Source organism: Pristiophorus japonicus, chromosome 1 (assembly GCF_044704955.1).
Source record: "Pristiophorus japonicus isolate sPriJap1 chromosome 1, sPriJap1.hap1, whole genome shotgun sequence".
In the NCBI taxonomy this organism is placed as follows: Eukaryota; Metazoa; Chordata; class Chondrichthyes; family Pristiophoridae; genus Pristiophorus; species Pristiophorus japonicus.
In genome coordinates, this window is record NC_091977.1 from 50,505,429 (window position 1) to 50,521,087 (window position 15,659).

At 42.5% G+C, this 15,659-nt stretch overlaps 1 protein-coding gene across 1 annotated transcript in view; it reads right to left on the minus strand.

Annotated features, from left to right (window-relative positions):
* Positions 1-415: 415 nt before the first annotated feature.
* The window catches only part of LOC139279056 (uncharacterized), a 60,865-nt gene continuing 45,621 nt past the window's right edge, over positions 416-15,659 (minus strand). Inside the window, exons 8-9 of the mRNA XM_070898384.1 lie at positions 10,694-10,811; positions 416-2,074 (exon numbers count right to left, since the gene is read on the minus strand). Of these exons, the coding sequence (XP_070754485.1) occupies positions 1,832-2,074; positions 10,694-10,811 (361 nt within the window). The 3' untranslated portion in view covers positions 416-1,831. The remainder of the gene's footprint in view (positions 2,075-10,693; positions 10,812-15,659) is intronic.

Consider the following 15,659-nt stretch of genomic DNA (forward strand, 5'->3'; position numbering starts at 1 on the left):
CTCACAGATGGAGGAAGAGAGGAGGCTCTAGACGAAAAGAAGAGAAGCCGCTCAGAGAATTGCTCACGTGTGTCAACCGTCTGTCCGATCAGATCGGTATCAGCTACTTGTCATGGTCGTATGTTTCTGCTGTATAACTAGTGTGTTATAGTCCATCTTAAACTTTGATTAAACACAATATAACCACCATATTGTGTTGCACTCAAACCTGATTATAATTAAAGTGATCAGATAGCCGTAAAGAGGTTATGTCTAACACATTCCTTGACTCAATCGTATTGGAGCTAGTTCACATCTGGCCTATTTGCCTTGAAGTTACAACTGAAAGCTGGAAGTCTTGAGAATAATTGTGTATTAAAACAGTTAACTAATGCAAAATTCATCATGGTGTAAAAGTTGGACACAAGTCTTAAAATCAGTTAAATTGTAAGTTTATGTAACAAGTCTTTTATATTCATCATACAATTTTATACTAGCATATTACAGATACAAGATAATTAAGGTTCTCACTACTGGCTTATTATACTGCTACAAAATTTGCAGTGTCAACAGATCTTCTTTCACTATCTAGCTTCCCATTTTGCTGTGTGCATCAGCAGACTATTCAACTGCAAGGAATGTTACAAATGAACTCATCTTTCCCGCATCGGTTGTCCACATATACATCACCAGCAAGAATCACTGAATAGCAATCTCGAGTAGAAACACTGGCTGATTTGTCCATTCCCTAACCCAAGTGGCTAAGGTTAATTGTAGCGCTCCCTCGCGAAGATCAGCTAATTCAGCACAGACCAGGGATTGAAACTTGTACCTTCCTGGTCTGAATGGCTCAGGTACTCAGGCTTATGTATAAAATAAAATAGGTATATCTACTATACATACTTGAAGTGTGATGGACAGAAAATTATCACCATTTATACTTTTAAATGTGACACAAAGGTTTAAGAATGAAAAGAACTCTAGAACCAGCAAAATGGCACATCCTCTAACTTGCCATAACCAGCAAAGTGGAGATTTGCTAATATCATGTAAAAAAAATGCATGTACTTCCCGTCCATCACACTTCATATGCCAGTCAAATGCAAATTTCTGTGTCACACTTGGAAATGATATGGAAGCAATAGCATTCATCCCCTATAGCACATGGTGGGGAGGGCAAATTCATTTGTGACTAAGCAACTGCAACTGCTCAGGCACTCCAGTTGCATTAGCAGGAGCAGCTCTAATTTAAATAAATTGCATGGCCTTAATGAATTTCAGTACAAGGAGCACTTGCAATGGCATTATCAACCCCACTGTATTTTACACAGTAAGTTGGAGGGCGTACTATTTTATATGGAGCAAAAGTGGGTAAGTGAAGTTGAGGTACAGTTTAGCCACAATCTAATTGAATGGCAGTGCAGGCTCAAGGGACTGAATGGCCTATTCCTGTTCCTATGTAATGAGCAATACATGATTATACCCATTTGTATCTAAATCATTCTAAAGTCAAGACTCGTTTAAAACGGCATTCCTAAATCTTTTGCACAAATATTGGTGTAAAACAAGTCAAAATGCTAGTCCAGATAAAAAACGTTACATTACTTTATAACAAGCTAGTTATACAGAGCAGCTAGAGAATAATAAGACTGAGATGTCTGTTCTAGAATTAGTTACAATTTGACACCAATATCAAGTTCTAGTTGTTTGCAAAACAAGAAATATCCAATAATTCAGAATACAAAAATTGATCATAAAATCAGTTACATAAATTCTTAATATGGCATAGACCTCACATCTCTGAATAGCTCTACAATCTGATTTGGAAGAAGTTAAATTTGCAACAGTCCATTTAGCAGACACATGGCCAGCTGTAGATAGTCTTCAATGCAAGTAATAGTTTAATAACTGGTGTGCACAATGCAGTAATCACTGGCAGGCTGTAGTATTGAAAGTAAAAGGAGACATCGTGGACTTTTATTAATCCGAATATGTTCAAAATCCCACGGCTTGTTGGAGGAAGGCATCGGAATCGCCAATAGGTGACAATGTCATGGTAGCTGCGAAGATCATAGCCCGTTACTGCTAGATCGGCCTGAAATTGTGCAACACATATTGATTAGTTTACATCATCACAGCTTAAAAATGAAGCTTCCTTCCATTTTTGCAGAGGAAGGCTTACTTCCATGGGATAATTTGTCTTTGTTGTGGGTTTTAAATCCATAACAATGCAAATTTATGAAAATCATAAGGCATTGAATCTGACTCCATATGGGCCCCACTTAGTCTACTCAAAGTAATAACCTGGTGATAGAATAACAGGAATTCCAGTACATCAGCTAAATATGAAATACAGCACAATCCAAATCACACAAGAACATCACCAAACACATCAAAACCCCACTGTAACTATTTACTATCAACTACCACACATCTGTCCCCATAGGCTAGTAGTGTGCGTGTTGCTAGGTCATTCTGGTCCGAAGATGTGGCCGGAGACAGGTACTGAGGGACAAGGCAAGGTTCTCAGTCACTTCGACTCAATGCTCAACAAATCAGTGCCGTGACTGGAACATAATGCTTCACGCTGTCCAGCATCAAGACCAATCTCAACGCTAGGCTGGTCTGTGATAACGGCCCCAAATAAGGTCTAACTGGTGACAAAACTGCTACCTCAAGCATTGTGGGAGTAAATCTTGAAATTAATTTGCTGAGGCATAGTGATGGTTGGGAAAGACATAATCCTGGTCAGAGCAGTTCACTTGATCAGTGGCCCTGCCACTGGACTCCATGCCAGCTCCCTACATCACTGGCGCACTATGGCTGCAGTACGTTTGATCTGCAGGATGCACCGCAGCAATTCACCAAGAATACTACAACAGCACCTCCCTCCCCTGCGACCTCTACCATGAAGAAAGATAAGAGCAGCAATGCTGTGGGAACTCCATTGCCTCCAAGCTCCCCAAATCACCCAACATCCTGACTTGGACGTATATTACCGTTCTTTCATTGTTGCTGTGTCAATATCCTGAAATTCCCAACCTAACGCCATTGTGGGAGCAACATTACCACATAGACACTAGTGGTTCACGCAGAAGGCACACCAGCAGCTTCTCAGCAGTGGAACGAGCAACCTTGCCTCCATTGCCCACATCCAGAGAACAAAAAAAAAGGGGACATGGGTGTGTGTGTGTGTGTGGCTGGGAACTTGGGCCGAAGAGTAGCTAAAGCGTGGAGATGGGGAAGCCAGTGAAGCGTGCATTTGAGAAATAAATTCTTATTGCAGTGAAGATGCAGAAAAGGGTTTTAGCATGGGTGGAATTAAGATAGGTCAGGGTCAGGATCAGGCATGAGATTTTAAGCTCAGCTTAAAATCAAACAGGACTGAAGCTGCACACCACTTGATTCAACCAGAGAGACTGAAGAAGTTAGAGGCACATAGGTGCAAATGAGAGATGCACTGGTGTTCAGAGTTTCAGAGGAAGCAAGATCATTAATTGTAGTTGCACAGTATAATCCAGGGCAATGCAAGTTAGACATGACGAAATAAGTCTCTCTGTGCTGCTCAGATTAGTACAACAGTGATAACTGAAGGTGAAAGAAAATAGTGTAATGCATAGAGAATATTTATTTATACACTTATTAAAATGGAGAACTTAATTCTGACTGTAAACCATTATTTCAGGTTTGATAGATTCATTTAATTCTATTAAGATCACGATGCAAGAGGCCAAAATTAGAACAAATATTGCACAGGAATGAGGGTGTGCAATTTAATCCATTCTGTAAAGTTTCTCCCCTTTTTCTAGGCATACCCTGTGCCACGCACCAGAATTAGACTAAGACCGTGGGTGTTACCGTGCAAAACTGAACTCCTGGTTCATTTTAAGATCACTGTAGTAGTCTAAATATAGTTTTTTTTGCATCATCGACTTGAATCCGGTGCTATTTTTACACTGCACTGTGGTCCTTTATGTCACCAGCTTTAGCTTCCTCCCAAGTGTTTTTTTTAAAAATGGTGTTGCTTGTTCTCATTATAGCTGTCTCAATCTTATAGCGTCAACATGGACCCTTCTTTCTGTGGCAGCTCATTAAAATGGTAAATTAAGTTTCATTAAAGTTACCAAAAAAATGAAAGCCAAACTTTCTACATTCCACAGCCTTTGAGAATCAATGGGAGAGTGAGATTTCAGATGCATTGTACCTGCACAAAATCCACATTCTGATCTGGCTTTCCAGCAATACACTTTTAATCTAAAGGCACCATGAAGACTGACACACACATGTATTACCAACTACTCACTAGATCGTGGGCTCAATTTTCCCCAATGCCGTTTTTTGCCGTATTTCAAAAGTTCCGCCCGTTTCTTTTGGCACCGACGACTCTCAAAAAATAACTTGAAAGTTTCCCCGTTCTAATTTTTGAAATTGGTGCCGCGCAGCCTGTCCTTTAGCTTTGGGGGGGTGGAGCCTAATGGCTGTGCCGGAAAAAAATGTTGCCCCTTCTGCGCATGTGCGAAAAAAAAAGACATTTTTTACGTGACTGCTATAGGCGCGCATGCCCAGTACACCACCTGGTCTGCATTCGGCCATTTTTAAAGAGCGTGAGAACTTTAATTCTCAGTGGGGGAAAAAAAAAAATCAGAGCTGCAATATGCAATGCGGCTCAAAGACTAAGAATTTCTCACAAGAGGAAGTGGAGGCACTAGTTACTGTAATTGAGGCTAGATGGCACGAGCTGGACACCAGCAGAGGTCAAATAAAAGTTTCACCAAAAGAAATGAAGAAACGCTAGAACCAACTTGCACAAGATTACTGTGCAATGGTGATCACCCCGAGGTCCGGAGGCCATTGCAAAAAGTGGCAGGACCTTGGTCAAGTAGTTAGTGTAAGTAATATTTTCATTTATTCACTGGAATTGCAATTGTAAATGTGACCAGCTGTATATGTCCCACCCAGCAGAAAGACACCCTCTCAAAAAAAGTGTTATATTTTCACCTTTGCAGAGGAAGGTGGCACACATCAAAAGGGAAAGCATTCGAACAGGAGTAGGCCCAGCAAATCTGTACCCACTGACACCCTTGGAAGACAGGGTCACTGCTTTGATGGGTCCTGCCTGGAGAAAAGCAACCACCACTGCACAAGCTGGGAAAGGGCAAGTCCTGCACATTCCACAGTCTGGCTTTGCTAAAAGTTAAATACTGTGTGGGCTAGCCATGCTTCGGTTCATGGGGATTTCTCCATCAGCTACGCTTCAGTTGATGCTACCATTCATCATGGTCCTTCAAATGAGCCTGCTGTCTGTGCTGTGTGAGGGTACTCATGCCACCCACCCTGCCCCCTCCTCTGCTGCTAACCATTTGTCTGTTCTGTTATATTTTGCAGAACTTGAGGCCAACTCCGATGAGGATGAAGCCGATGCAGAAGATTCAGACGTGGACGAGCCTGAAGAAAACATTTACCAATCCCATCTTCCAGACCAAGAGCATGGGGGTGAGGACAATGGTGAGGGAGAGGGGGTGGATGAAGCCCCCACTGTTGTACTCACTCTGGAGGAGGTGCCAGCCCCTTTCCCGAGTGGGACGAACGTTGGGACATTTCATGGTTTCACACTGTCCGAGGCTGCGGGTCCCAGTGGGACGCAGCGAGCCACACCCAGGGTGAGGAGGGGAAGGAGAGCTCGACAGCACTCTCCTGAGGTGCAGGATGTAACAGATGTGGTTCAAATGATGGCAATGAGTGGGGAGAGCATTGACCTGGCGTAAAAATAAAAAAGGGAAGGTGGCTCAACCATGGCTATCAAGGGAAATCAGGGATAGTATTAAAGCCAAGGAAGTGGCATACAAATTGGCCAGAAATAGCAGCGAACCAGGGGACTGGGAGAAATTTAGAACTCAGCAGAGGAGGACAAAGGGTTTGATTAGGGCAGGGAAAATGGAGTACGAGAAGAAGCTTGCAGGGAACATTAAAACGTACTGCAAAAGTTTCTATAGATATGTAAAGAGAAAAAGGTTAGTAAAGACAAACGTAGGTTTCCTGCAGTCAGAATCAGGGGAAGTCATAACGGGGAACAAAGAAATGGCAGACCAATTAAACAAGTACTTTGGTTCGGTATTCACTAAGGAGGACACAAACAACTTTCCGGATATAAAAGGGGTCAGAGGGTCTAGTAAGGAGGAGGAACTGAGGGAAATCCTTATTGGTCGGGAAATTGTGTTGGGGAAATTGATGGGATTGAAGGCCGATAAATCCCCAGGGCCTGATGGACTGCATCCCAGAGTACTTAAGGAGGTAACCTTGGAAATAGCGGATGCATTGACAGTCATTTTCCAACATTCCATTGACTCTGGATCAGTTCCTATCGAGTGGAGGGTAGCCAATGTAACCCCACTTTTTAAAAAAGGAGGGAGAGAGAAAACAGGGAATTATAGACCGGTCAGCCTGACATCGGTGGTGGGTAAAGTGATGGAATCAATTATTAAGGATGTCATAGCAGTGCATTTGGAAAGAGGTGACATGATAGGTCCAAGTCAGCATGGATTTGTGAAAGGGAAATCATGCTTGACAAATCTTCTGGAATTTTTTGAGGATGTTTCCAGTAGAGTGGACAAGGGAGAACCAGTTGATGTGGTATATTTGGACTTTCAGAAGGCTTTCGACAAGGTCCCACACAAGAGATTAATGTGCAAAGTTAAAGCACATGGGATTGGGGGTAGTGTGCTGACATGGATTGAGAACTGGTTGTCAGACAGGAAGCAAAGAGTAGGAGTAAATGGGGACTTTTCAGAATGGCAGGCAGTGACTAGTGGGGTTCTGTGCTGGGGCCCCAGCTGTTTACACTGTACATTAATGATTTAGACGAGGGGGATTAAATGTAGTATCTCCAAATTTGCGGATGATACTAAGTTGGGTGGCAGTGTGAGCTGCGAGGAGGATGCTATGAGGCTGCAGAGTGACTTGGATAGGTTAGGTGAGTGGGCAAATGTATGGCAGATGAAGTATAATGTGGATAAATGTGAGGTTATCCACTTTGGTGGTAAAAACAGAGAGACAGACTATTATCTGAATGGTGACAGATTAGGAAAAGGGGAGGTGCAACGAGACCTGGGTGTCATGGTACATCAGTCATTGAAGGTTGGCATGCAGGTACAGCAGGCGGTTAAGAAAGCAAATGGCATGTTGGCCTTCATAGCGAGGGGATTTGAGTACAGGGGCAGGGAGGTGTTGCTACAGTTGTACAGGGCCTTGGTGAGGCCACACCTGGAGTATTGTGTACAGTTTTGGTCTCCTAACCTGAGGAAGGACATTCTTGCTATTGAGGGAGTGCAGCGAAGGTTCACCAGACTGATTCCCGGGATGGCGGGACTGACCTATCAAGAAAGACTGGATCAACTGGGCTTGTATTCACTGGAGTTCAGAAGAATGAGAGGGGACCTCATAGAAACGTTTAAAATTCTGACGGGTTTAGACAGGTTAGATGCAGGAAGAATGTTCCCAATGTTGGGGAAGTCCAGAACCAGGGGTCACAGTCTAAGGATAAGGGGCAAGCCATTTAGGACCGAGATGAGGAGGAACTTCTTCACCCAGAGTGGTGAACCTGTGGAATTCTCTACCCCAGAAAGTTGTTGAGGTCAATTCACTAAATATATTCAAAAAGGAGTTATATGAAGTCCTTACTACTAGGGGGATCAAGGGGTATGGCGAGAAAGCAGGAATGGGGTACTGAAGTTGCATGTTCAGCCATGAACTCATTGAATGGCGGTGCAGGCTAGAAGGGCCGAATGGCCTACTCCTGCACGTATTTTCTATGTTTCTATGACCTTACACGATCACTCCTGGACACCATCAGTGGGGTGGGTGATGAGGTATCGGGACTGTCAGGAGAAGTTAACAATACTCTCGCAAGAAATGGGAACACTGTCTGGGCACATTAGGGATAGAATGTCGCAGGTAGCTGATATACTGTCGGTGAATATGAGGGAGGGAATGTCGCAGGTAGGTGAGACACTGTCAGGGCACATGAGGGAAGAAATGTCAGAGGTAGCTGCTGCAATGAGGGACACGCCCAGACCCCACGGCCATTGACTGAATCAATTGCCACTCCCACTCCAATCCCCAGACCAACCTCTGAAGAGGCCCAAGCTGGGCCTTCCACATTACCTCCTTCCCATGCCCCCCATCAAGAAGTGCGCATTACCTGAGATGCTCGAAAGAATAACTTGGTATCAACCAGAGAAAAGCTGTGCTACTGCCTGCGGGCGGGGATGGAGTCACCAAGACCAAGCACAGCGGGTGGTCTTCGAATAAGGTGGAGGAGAGATGGGTGCAGCCTTTCTTTTCTGCTGCTGTTATTATTATCATTGTTGTTGGTACTGTTGTAACTGTTCTCAAATTAAACGTTTTTTGTAAGTGATGTAAATTTACAAGTTTAAAAGTTTGTAAGTGATCTTAACTGAAAACTTTAAAGTTTGATACAAGAATATTTTTATTAAAGTTAAGTACAAACAAGTGTTAAACTTTTGAATAAAATATATTTTAAATTATAACTGAATCATTTACATTATTTGTTCAATTATTAACACAACTTTTTGAACTAAAGAATCATTTCTATTATTTGTTCCATTAACACAACATTATGGAAAAGGTCCAAACAGTAAACATGGTCCATTTGGAACAGTTGCCGCTGAGCCTTCAGGCAGCAAAGCATTCACGGATGAGCTGCTGGCACAAGGCTCGAGCAATCATTAAAGGGGCACGACGGCCCGCCCTCCTTCGCCGTCATGCTCTGGGTTCAGATAGTTGCATGGCTTCCTCATCATCGTCCTCCTCCTCCTCCTCGTCATCTGCATCTTCCTCATCATTATCATCAGCCACTCTCACCTCAGGTGGGTCGTCTTCTACCAGCTGCTGCTGTCTCATGATGGCTTAGTTGTGCAGCATGCAGCACACAATAGTGAACTGACCGACAATCTCAGGGGAGTATTGCAAGTTGCCTCCGGAATGGTCCAGGCATCGGAAACGCTGCTTCAAGATGCCAATGGTTTCTATTACGCTGCGCATCGCAATGTGCGCCATGTTGTATTCCCCGGTCAGCTTCTGTCCGGGTCACACGTAGGGGCATCATGAGCCAGGTGGCGAGGCCATATCCTTTGTTCCCCAGCAGCCAGACCTGCCCTTCTGGCTGCTGCTGAAACATGGCAGATTTAGCACTCTCGAGTAGGATGAATGCATCATGGATGTTCTTAGGGTATCTTGCATCAACTGACATGATGCGATGCATGTCGTCACAACGAGCTGCACATTCACGGAGTGGAAGCCTTTTCTGTTCCTGTACATCTCAGAATCCTCCAAAAGGTTCTCGTGAGGCAATGTGGGTACAATCAATGTAGCCCTGCACCTTTGGGAAGCCAGCAATCCTGGAGAAGTCCACAGCCCTGTCATGCATTGCCTGGGCGGACATGGGGAATTTTATGTAGTCATTCCTCCGGGCATATAGTGCAGCAGTCACCTGCCATATGCAGATATGTGCTGCATGTTGAGAAATGGTGCAGTGTTGTGGCCTGGAATGATCCAGATGCATAAAATGAAAGTGCAGCTATAACCTTTACTTAAACTGACAAAGCAATCCGCCTGACGATTCTAGGGTGCAGGTCTGCTTTTATTAACTCACAGATCTCGGTTACAACTTCTTTGTGGAAACGCAGCCATCTGACACAGTTTGCATCACTCAGGTGCAGGTATGAACACCTGTCTCGATATACCCGATGTGGATAAGGCCTCCTGCCCATCATCCTACATGTTCTGAGGTTCCTCATGAGATGATGCCGAATCAATCTTCTCCTCCGCAGCACCATCATGCAGAAGGCTTGCACAAGGTATGGCATTGTCAATATTGCCCCCATAATTTAAGTGTAGCTTTGCAAGAAGCTCAAAACAGCAAGACAAAGCACTCATACCTTCTTTCCTCTCTCTCCTCAAGGTGGACGCCCTAGTATGGACCACACCCTGGTTTGTGCATGCGCAATAGGCTTGCTTAGAACATGAATTAAGACATTTGGGGTAATGAAATCGAATGCAATTCTTGAATTTTTGATGATTTTCAAAGTACCACCTCACCACCAAACATCTCCTTACCGGGCTCGAGAGTCTGAGCGCAGCCGGCAGAATCGCTCGGCTTCCAGCAACCCTCTCTCTTTCCCTCTCCCCCACTGCTGCTTCTTTTGAAGCTGCTGTATAGCCTAAGGGTTCTCATACCTTATACAAGTGGATGTGGCTGGCAGTTCAGTTCCCTCAATTGGAGAAAATTGAGCCCATATTTTCTATTTAGAAATATATCTATTACACATCCAAACTCAGAGAAGGTAGTTGATTCAAGATCAATTAGCACTTCTACAAAGGAGTTCCATCGGTGTCTGTTGAGATGTAGAATTCAATGTTGTAGAGATATTTAACAGCACTGCATGATTTTATTCTCCCAAGGAAAGGAACTGGTGTTCCCTCAAATAGAGAATCAACAAGTCAGGAGGAGTTTCTGAACTAATAATTATACATGGACTGGGGACAGAGTAGGTTCGAAGGGCTGAATTGTGCTTGCTCTGGATTGTTTTATGTTCCAATGTTTATTATTTCAAATATTCATAAAAAGTGCAGAATTTGTCTCGGTAGCATTTGTATGTAAGTTAAAGTCTATGAAGTGATAAACCATGTGCCTCACCAGTTCTTCTAACAATCTGTACACTGTTCCTTCAATTGCACGTTCTAAGTGGTGTGCAGCAACCAGCAGCTTCATCATAAGAAAGGTCCAGGACGCAGTAACCACCAGCAGAGTCAACCTATTTAAAAGAGCAAATACATTTCTTATAATGACAAACATGAATGGTTTTCCAACAGACAGCATTATAATAGTGACATCGGACAGTGCCCTTTATTAAGGTGCTCTAACCTGTCAATGTTGATCGCAACCGTCATGCAATAGTGTTAACATAATGCGCATAGTGTGTGGATATTTTTTAAGCAATATATGATCCAGGTTCTATCAATGAAGTGGTCAAGCTGTGGATTCCTTTGTTAGTGCAGACTGCCTCAACATCTCGTACTGTTGTCAAGCTACATATCTGTTACATAATCCATGGTATATGACCAAACCAAAAAAATCAGTGGTGCATCTAATCCCTTTCTACTGAGACACACCCGGGATAAATCAGTTAACACTGGTTTAGCAATTAAAAAAAAAAATTGTTCCTGGGATGTGGGCATCGTCAGCAAGGCCAGCATTTATTGTCCATCCCCAATTGCCATTAAGCAGGTGGTGGTAAGCGGACAGAGATGAGGAAGAATTTCTTCACTCAGAGGGTTGTGAATCTTTGGAATTCTCTGCCTCAGAGGGCTATGGATGCCAAGACTCTGAATACATTCAAGTCTGAGATAGATAGATTTTGGGAGTCTAGGGAATCAAGGGATTATGGAGATTGGGCAGGAAAGTCGAGTTGAGATCGATGATCAGGCCTACTCCTGCTCCTATTTCTTATTTTCTTATGTTCTTCTGGAACCACTAGAGTCAGTGTGGTGAAGGTACTCCCAGTGATGTGAGGGAGGGAGTTTCAGGATTTTGAGCCAGCAACAATGAAGGAATGGCGATATATTTCCAAGTCAGGATGGTGTGTGACTTGAAGGGGAACTTGGAGGTGGTGGCATTCCCATGCTCCTGCTGCTCTTGTCCTTCTAAGTGGTAGAGGTTGTGGGTTTGGTAGGTGCTGCCAAAGAAGCCTTGGCGAGTTGCTCCAGTGCATTTTGTAGATGACACACACTGCAGCCACGGTGCACCGATGGTGGAGGGAGTGAATGTGTAAGGTGGTGGATGCGATGAACATTTTACTGGAGTCAAAGTCCACCATTTCCCTTGCACCTGCCCCTCCCCTTTCCAGCAGCAGATTTGTATATAAATGGATAACATACAGCCTCAGAAGTAGCCTTTATACACTAGTGGTCTGGTTTCCATACACAGGGCATCATTCTGGGAAAGTGAATGTTTTTAAAAAAAATATGGCTCACTTGCTTAAAAGGGACTTAAAAGAAATCCAGGTTGTCAAAATTCTACAAACATAGACAATCTAAAACGTATTTTAATAGGAAAGTCTAAAAAACAAGTCAAATAACTTCCAAAATGTGAACCTTGATCTATATTCCATACAGCATGAATTATGAAGCAGGCAGGTTAAATGCACTTTTTCCATATGCAAACAGATTAGATTAGAAACAGTAACTGACAGGCAGGTGCAACATTCTGCTGCTAATAGTTCAGTCACTGTTCCACCTTCACCAACATGGAAGGTGTTATTTGTTCCACTGATAACTGCCAGCCATTTACAGGCAACAGATGCTGAAATGATTCCAATCATGGAAAGTTGCAAGCCCACCATCTGGTAGACTGGCTTAAATACAGTGAAACACTATCACACTTGGGTGACTCGGTGAGGATTGCCTGGTACCACATTTCAGCAGCCAGTCTACAACTGCAGGAAGTGCATTTAATTTCTTCCAGATTCCAGTCCTAATCCACCCAACGCTCACCATGAGGCAGTGTAATCAATGGAATAAAACATCAGGCGGGTTCTACACTGTTGGGCAATCCACTCACCAGGTTACTGACCATGCAGTGGAGGTTAAAATTACCCTAAGAGTGTCTTTTGAGCCAGTCAGGTTTCTCTCATATTAAGTGTGTTGGTGACATCTAGTGACAGTGAGAAGGTACTACAAGAAAAGTCTGCATATATTTCAAGGTCTATTCACTGAATGTTTTAAGAGATTGATGGCGCTGCAGTAATAAAATTACATAAATCTATTTTGGTTTACTTAAATCAAATTAAGTGAAGAATCTAAAAGTCCCGATGTGAAATCATTAAACAATTTATCATCATCATCATCGGCAGTCCCTCGGAATCGAGGAAGACTTGCTTTCACTTCTGAAGTGAGTTCTTTGCTGGCTGAACTTGGTATAGGGAATAAAATAGAGAACTTTAAATAACAGTGGACTATTGTAACTAATTTAGCTCCTAAAGCATACTCTAAATAAACTGTGCTGTACATAGTGCATTACATAACTCCCTCCTACACCAAGGACAGTTCTGTTACAAGCAGAAGATATCATATTGTAGGTCACGGTTTGTTTTTCCAGAAGCATGTGTGACAGTGGGCCATATAATATACAAAATATTTACAGACATTTTTTTTAAATATTTGAAGTTAAATTCTAATAACTTCAGCAATGACCAAGACTAAACCACACATTTGAAAACAGATTAGAGACAGATCAGAATTGCGGTGGGTTGTTTTAACTTTGTTTGCATCTGTAATATACAATGAAGCAACACACTGCAGAAAAAAATCTAATATCAGAGTGATCAGCTTAAAATGTTGACTGATTTCAAGTACCTGTACAAATTTTGTAACACAATTCAATGCAGATATGTGCATTTTGTCACTCGATTACTACACCAAAACTCCATCAAAAATATTTTAGCCATTGGAAGTTTACAAGCACAGTCAAATATTCGTGATCAAATCCGGGTAAGATTAGGCAGTGTATGATTTAGACCAATATTGTCCAGTACATTAGCCACTAGCTTTATGTGACTAATTGGGAATCCAGATGTGGTTAATTGTAGTTTTAATTAGAAAATAAAAAATGAGTAATAAACACAATTGGGCATATGATCTCAATAATCATATTTGCACAGGGTATGCATGTGTACTTTAACTTTTGTGTGCACTTGTGAATTAAAATGGCAAGACAAAAAGCAAAGTGTTTGTGCTTTACTTCCTTGGCTCCTGTTTATAGAAACATAGAAAATAGGTGCAGGAGCAGACCATTCAGCCCTTCAAGCCTGCACCACCATTCAATATGATTATTGGTTATCTACTAAAATGGTATGTAATATGGGTGAAAATGACACACTTTAGCACCATGGAAACAGCAGCAATATTGTTCAGAGAAAGGAGCTGTCATTGTGGTCAGCTCAACCAATCAGAATAACCACTCCAGGTCAACAGAGGAAAAGCCCAACAAATAATGAACAGCTCCAACCAGGCACATCATGGCAAAGGGCAAACAGCATCCAACTGCATCCTTGGTAGAGAGCAGGAACTGAAGCAAAAAGCCGAGAGTCAATATTCTCAGCAATCACTCTGATGAAGTCAAAGTACCGCTTGCAGCTGCTGGGTAAATAGCTAGAAACTGCACTGAGATGTGCTGGATCTGATAACCTCATACCAGAATTTCAATCTTTGGTGAAACAGAAAGACGCCAAAGTTATGCATATACTGGTGGTAGATGTGTGTTAAGTAAATATGCACGAAGTACATTTACCTGTACTGTGTGCAAGTCGTTTTCTATTAAAATGAGTGCATGTGGCTGAAACGGTGTTGCCGTAGCCACACCTGTAGCTAGTCAGCGATTTCTATTGGACAACACTGGTTTAGACTAGACAGTTAAAACCTATGATTAGAATATTTAGTATACGGTGTACTGACAATCTCTGCAAACTCCAATGTCCTCAACGAGGATTTAAACCTGCAATCACAAAAAGTGTGATTGTAGTGACTGCACTACAGAGACTGATTTTTTGGGCAAGTAATTAATCATGTTGGTAGCCACTTGGAAGTGTATAGTTGTGTTTCAGTAGTGTGAACATAATACCAGGATATTATTAGAGGTTATGACAAAATGGTTATTGTATATCATGCAATGGTGTTGTAAATAAATTCTGCATTCCTAACTTTAAAGAAGCAATGTAATACAATCATATCATGTACGTTATATGGGGACAAGGAATACTTTTTATATAGGTCACCGCTTGTGAGGTCACAAAAATAACCGGTTTACAAAATATATTTTATAGGAATGGTATAAATTCAATTTTGCATTTTAACCTTTGTTCCGGATATAACTCCTAACTTGACTTGGTGTGTTAGTGTAGTGGTTATGAGCCTAAGTTTCCCCAGGAGTTGCTCCTATTTTTTTGGAGCAACTATTTTCTTTAGGAGTATCTTAAAAATCGCAATTCTCCCCATTTAGTTTACTCCAGTTTAAGTGAGTTAGTTCATTTTTTTTTCCCAAAAGGGGGCGTTACCAGCCACTTACGCCTGTTTTGGCCATTAAAGCAAGTTTAGCCAATGAAAAGTTACTCCAAACTAACTTAGGCCAGCGTATGTGTCCACTTTTGTACGCTCAGAAAAACCTTGGAGACTTAAGAAATCAGTGCAGGTAGCCAGAGATTGGGGGGGGGGGTGGGGATGTTAGAGGATTTTCCAAAGCATTAAACACTTCACTTTTAACAATAAAGAAGCATAGAAACCATCATAATTAATAAATAATAATAAATGAAAAATAAATCATGTAATAAGAAATAAAAAGTCCTACCTTGCCGACTGGAGCACACACCGGCAAAGCCGTTCGGCCAGGGGTAGGAGCAGGATCCACAGAAGAAGCACCGGGAGAGCTGCTCCTGTTCCCATGCCAGATCTTTGCCGGAAGCATGGCGAAAACCCCATGTTGGCGCCCGTTAACGGGAGTTTGGCCTCACTCCCGACTGAGTGATAGCAATGTAGCCAGGAGCAGCTCGGCATCGATGTGGAGCACTCAGGCTGCTCAGTCAACCTGACTGTTTGCCTGAATGACTTTG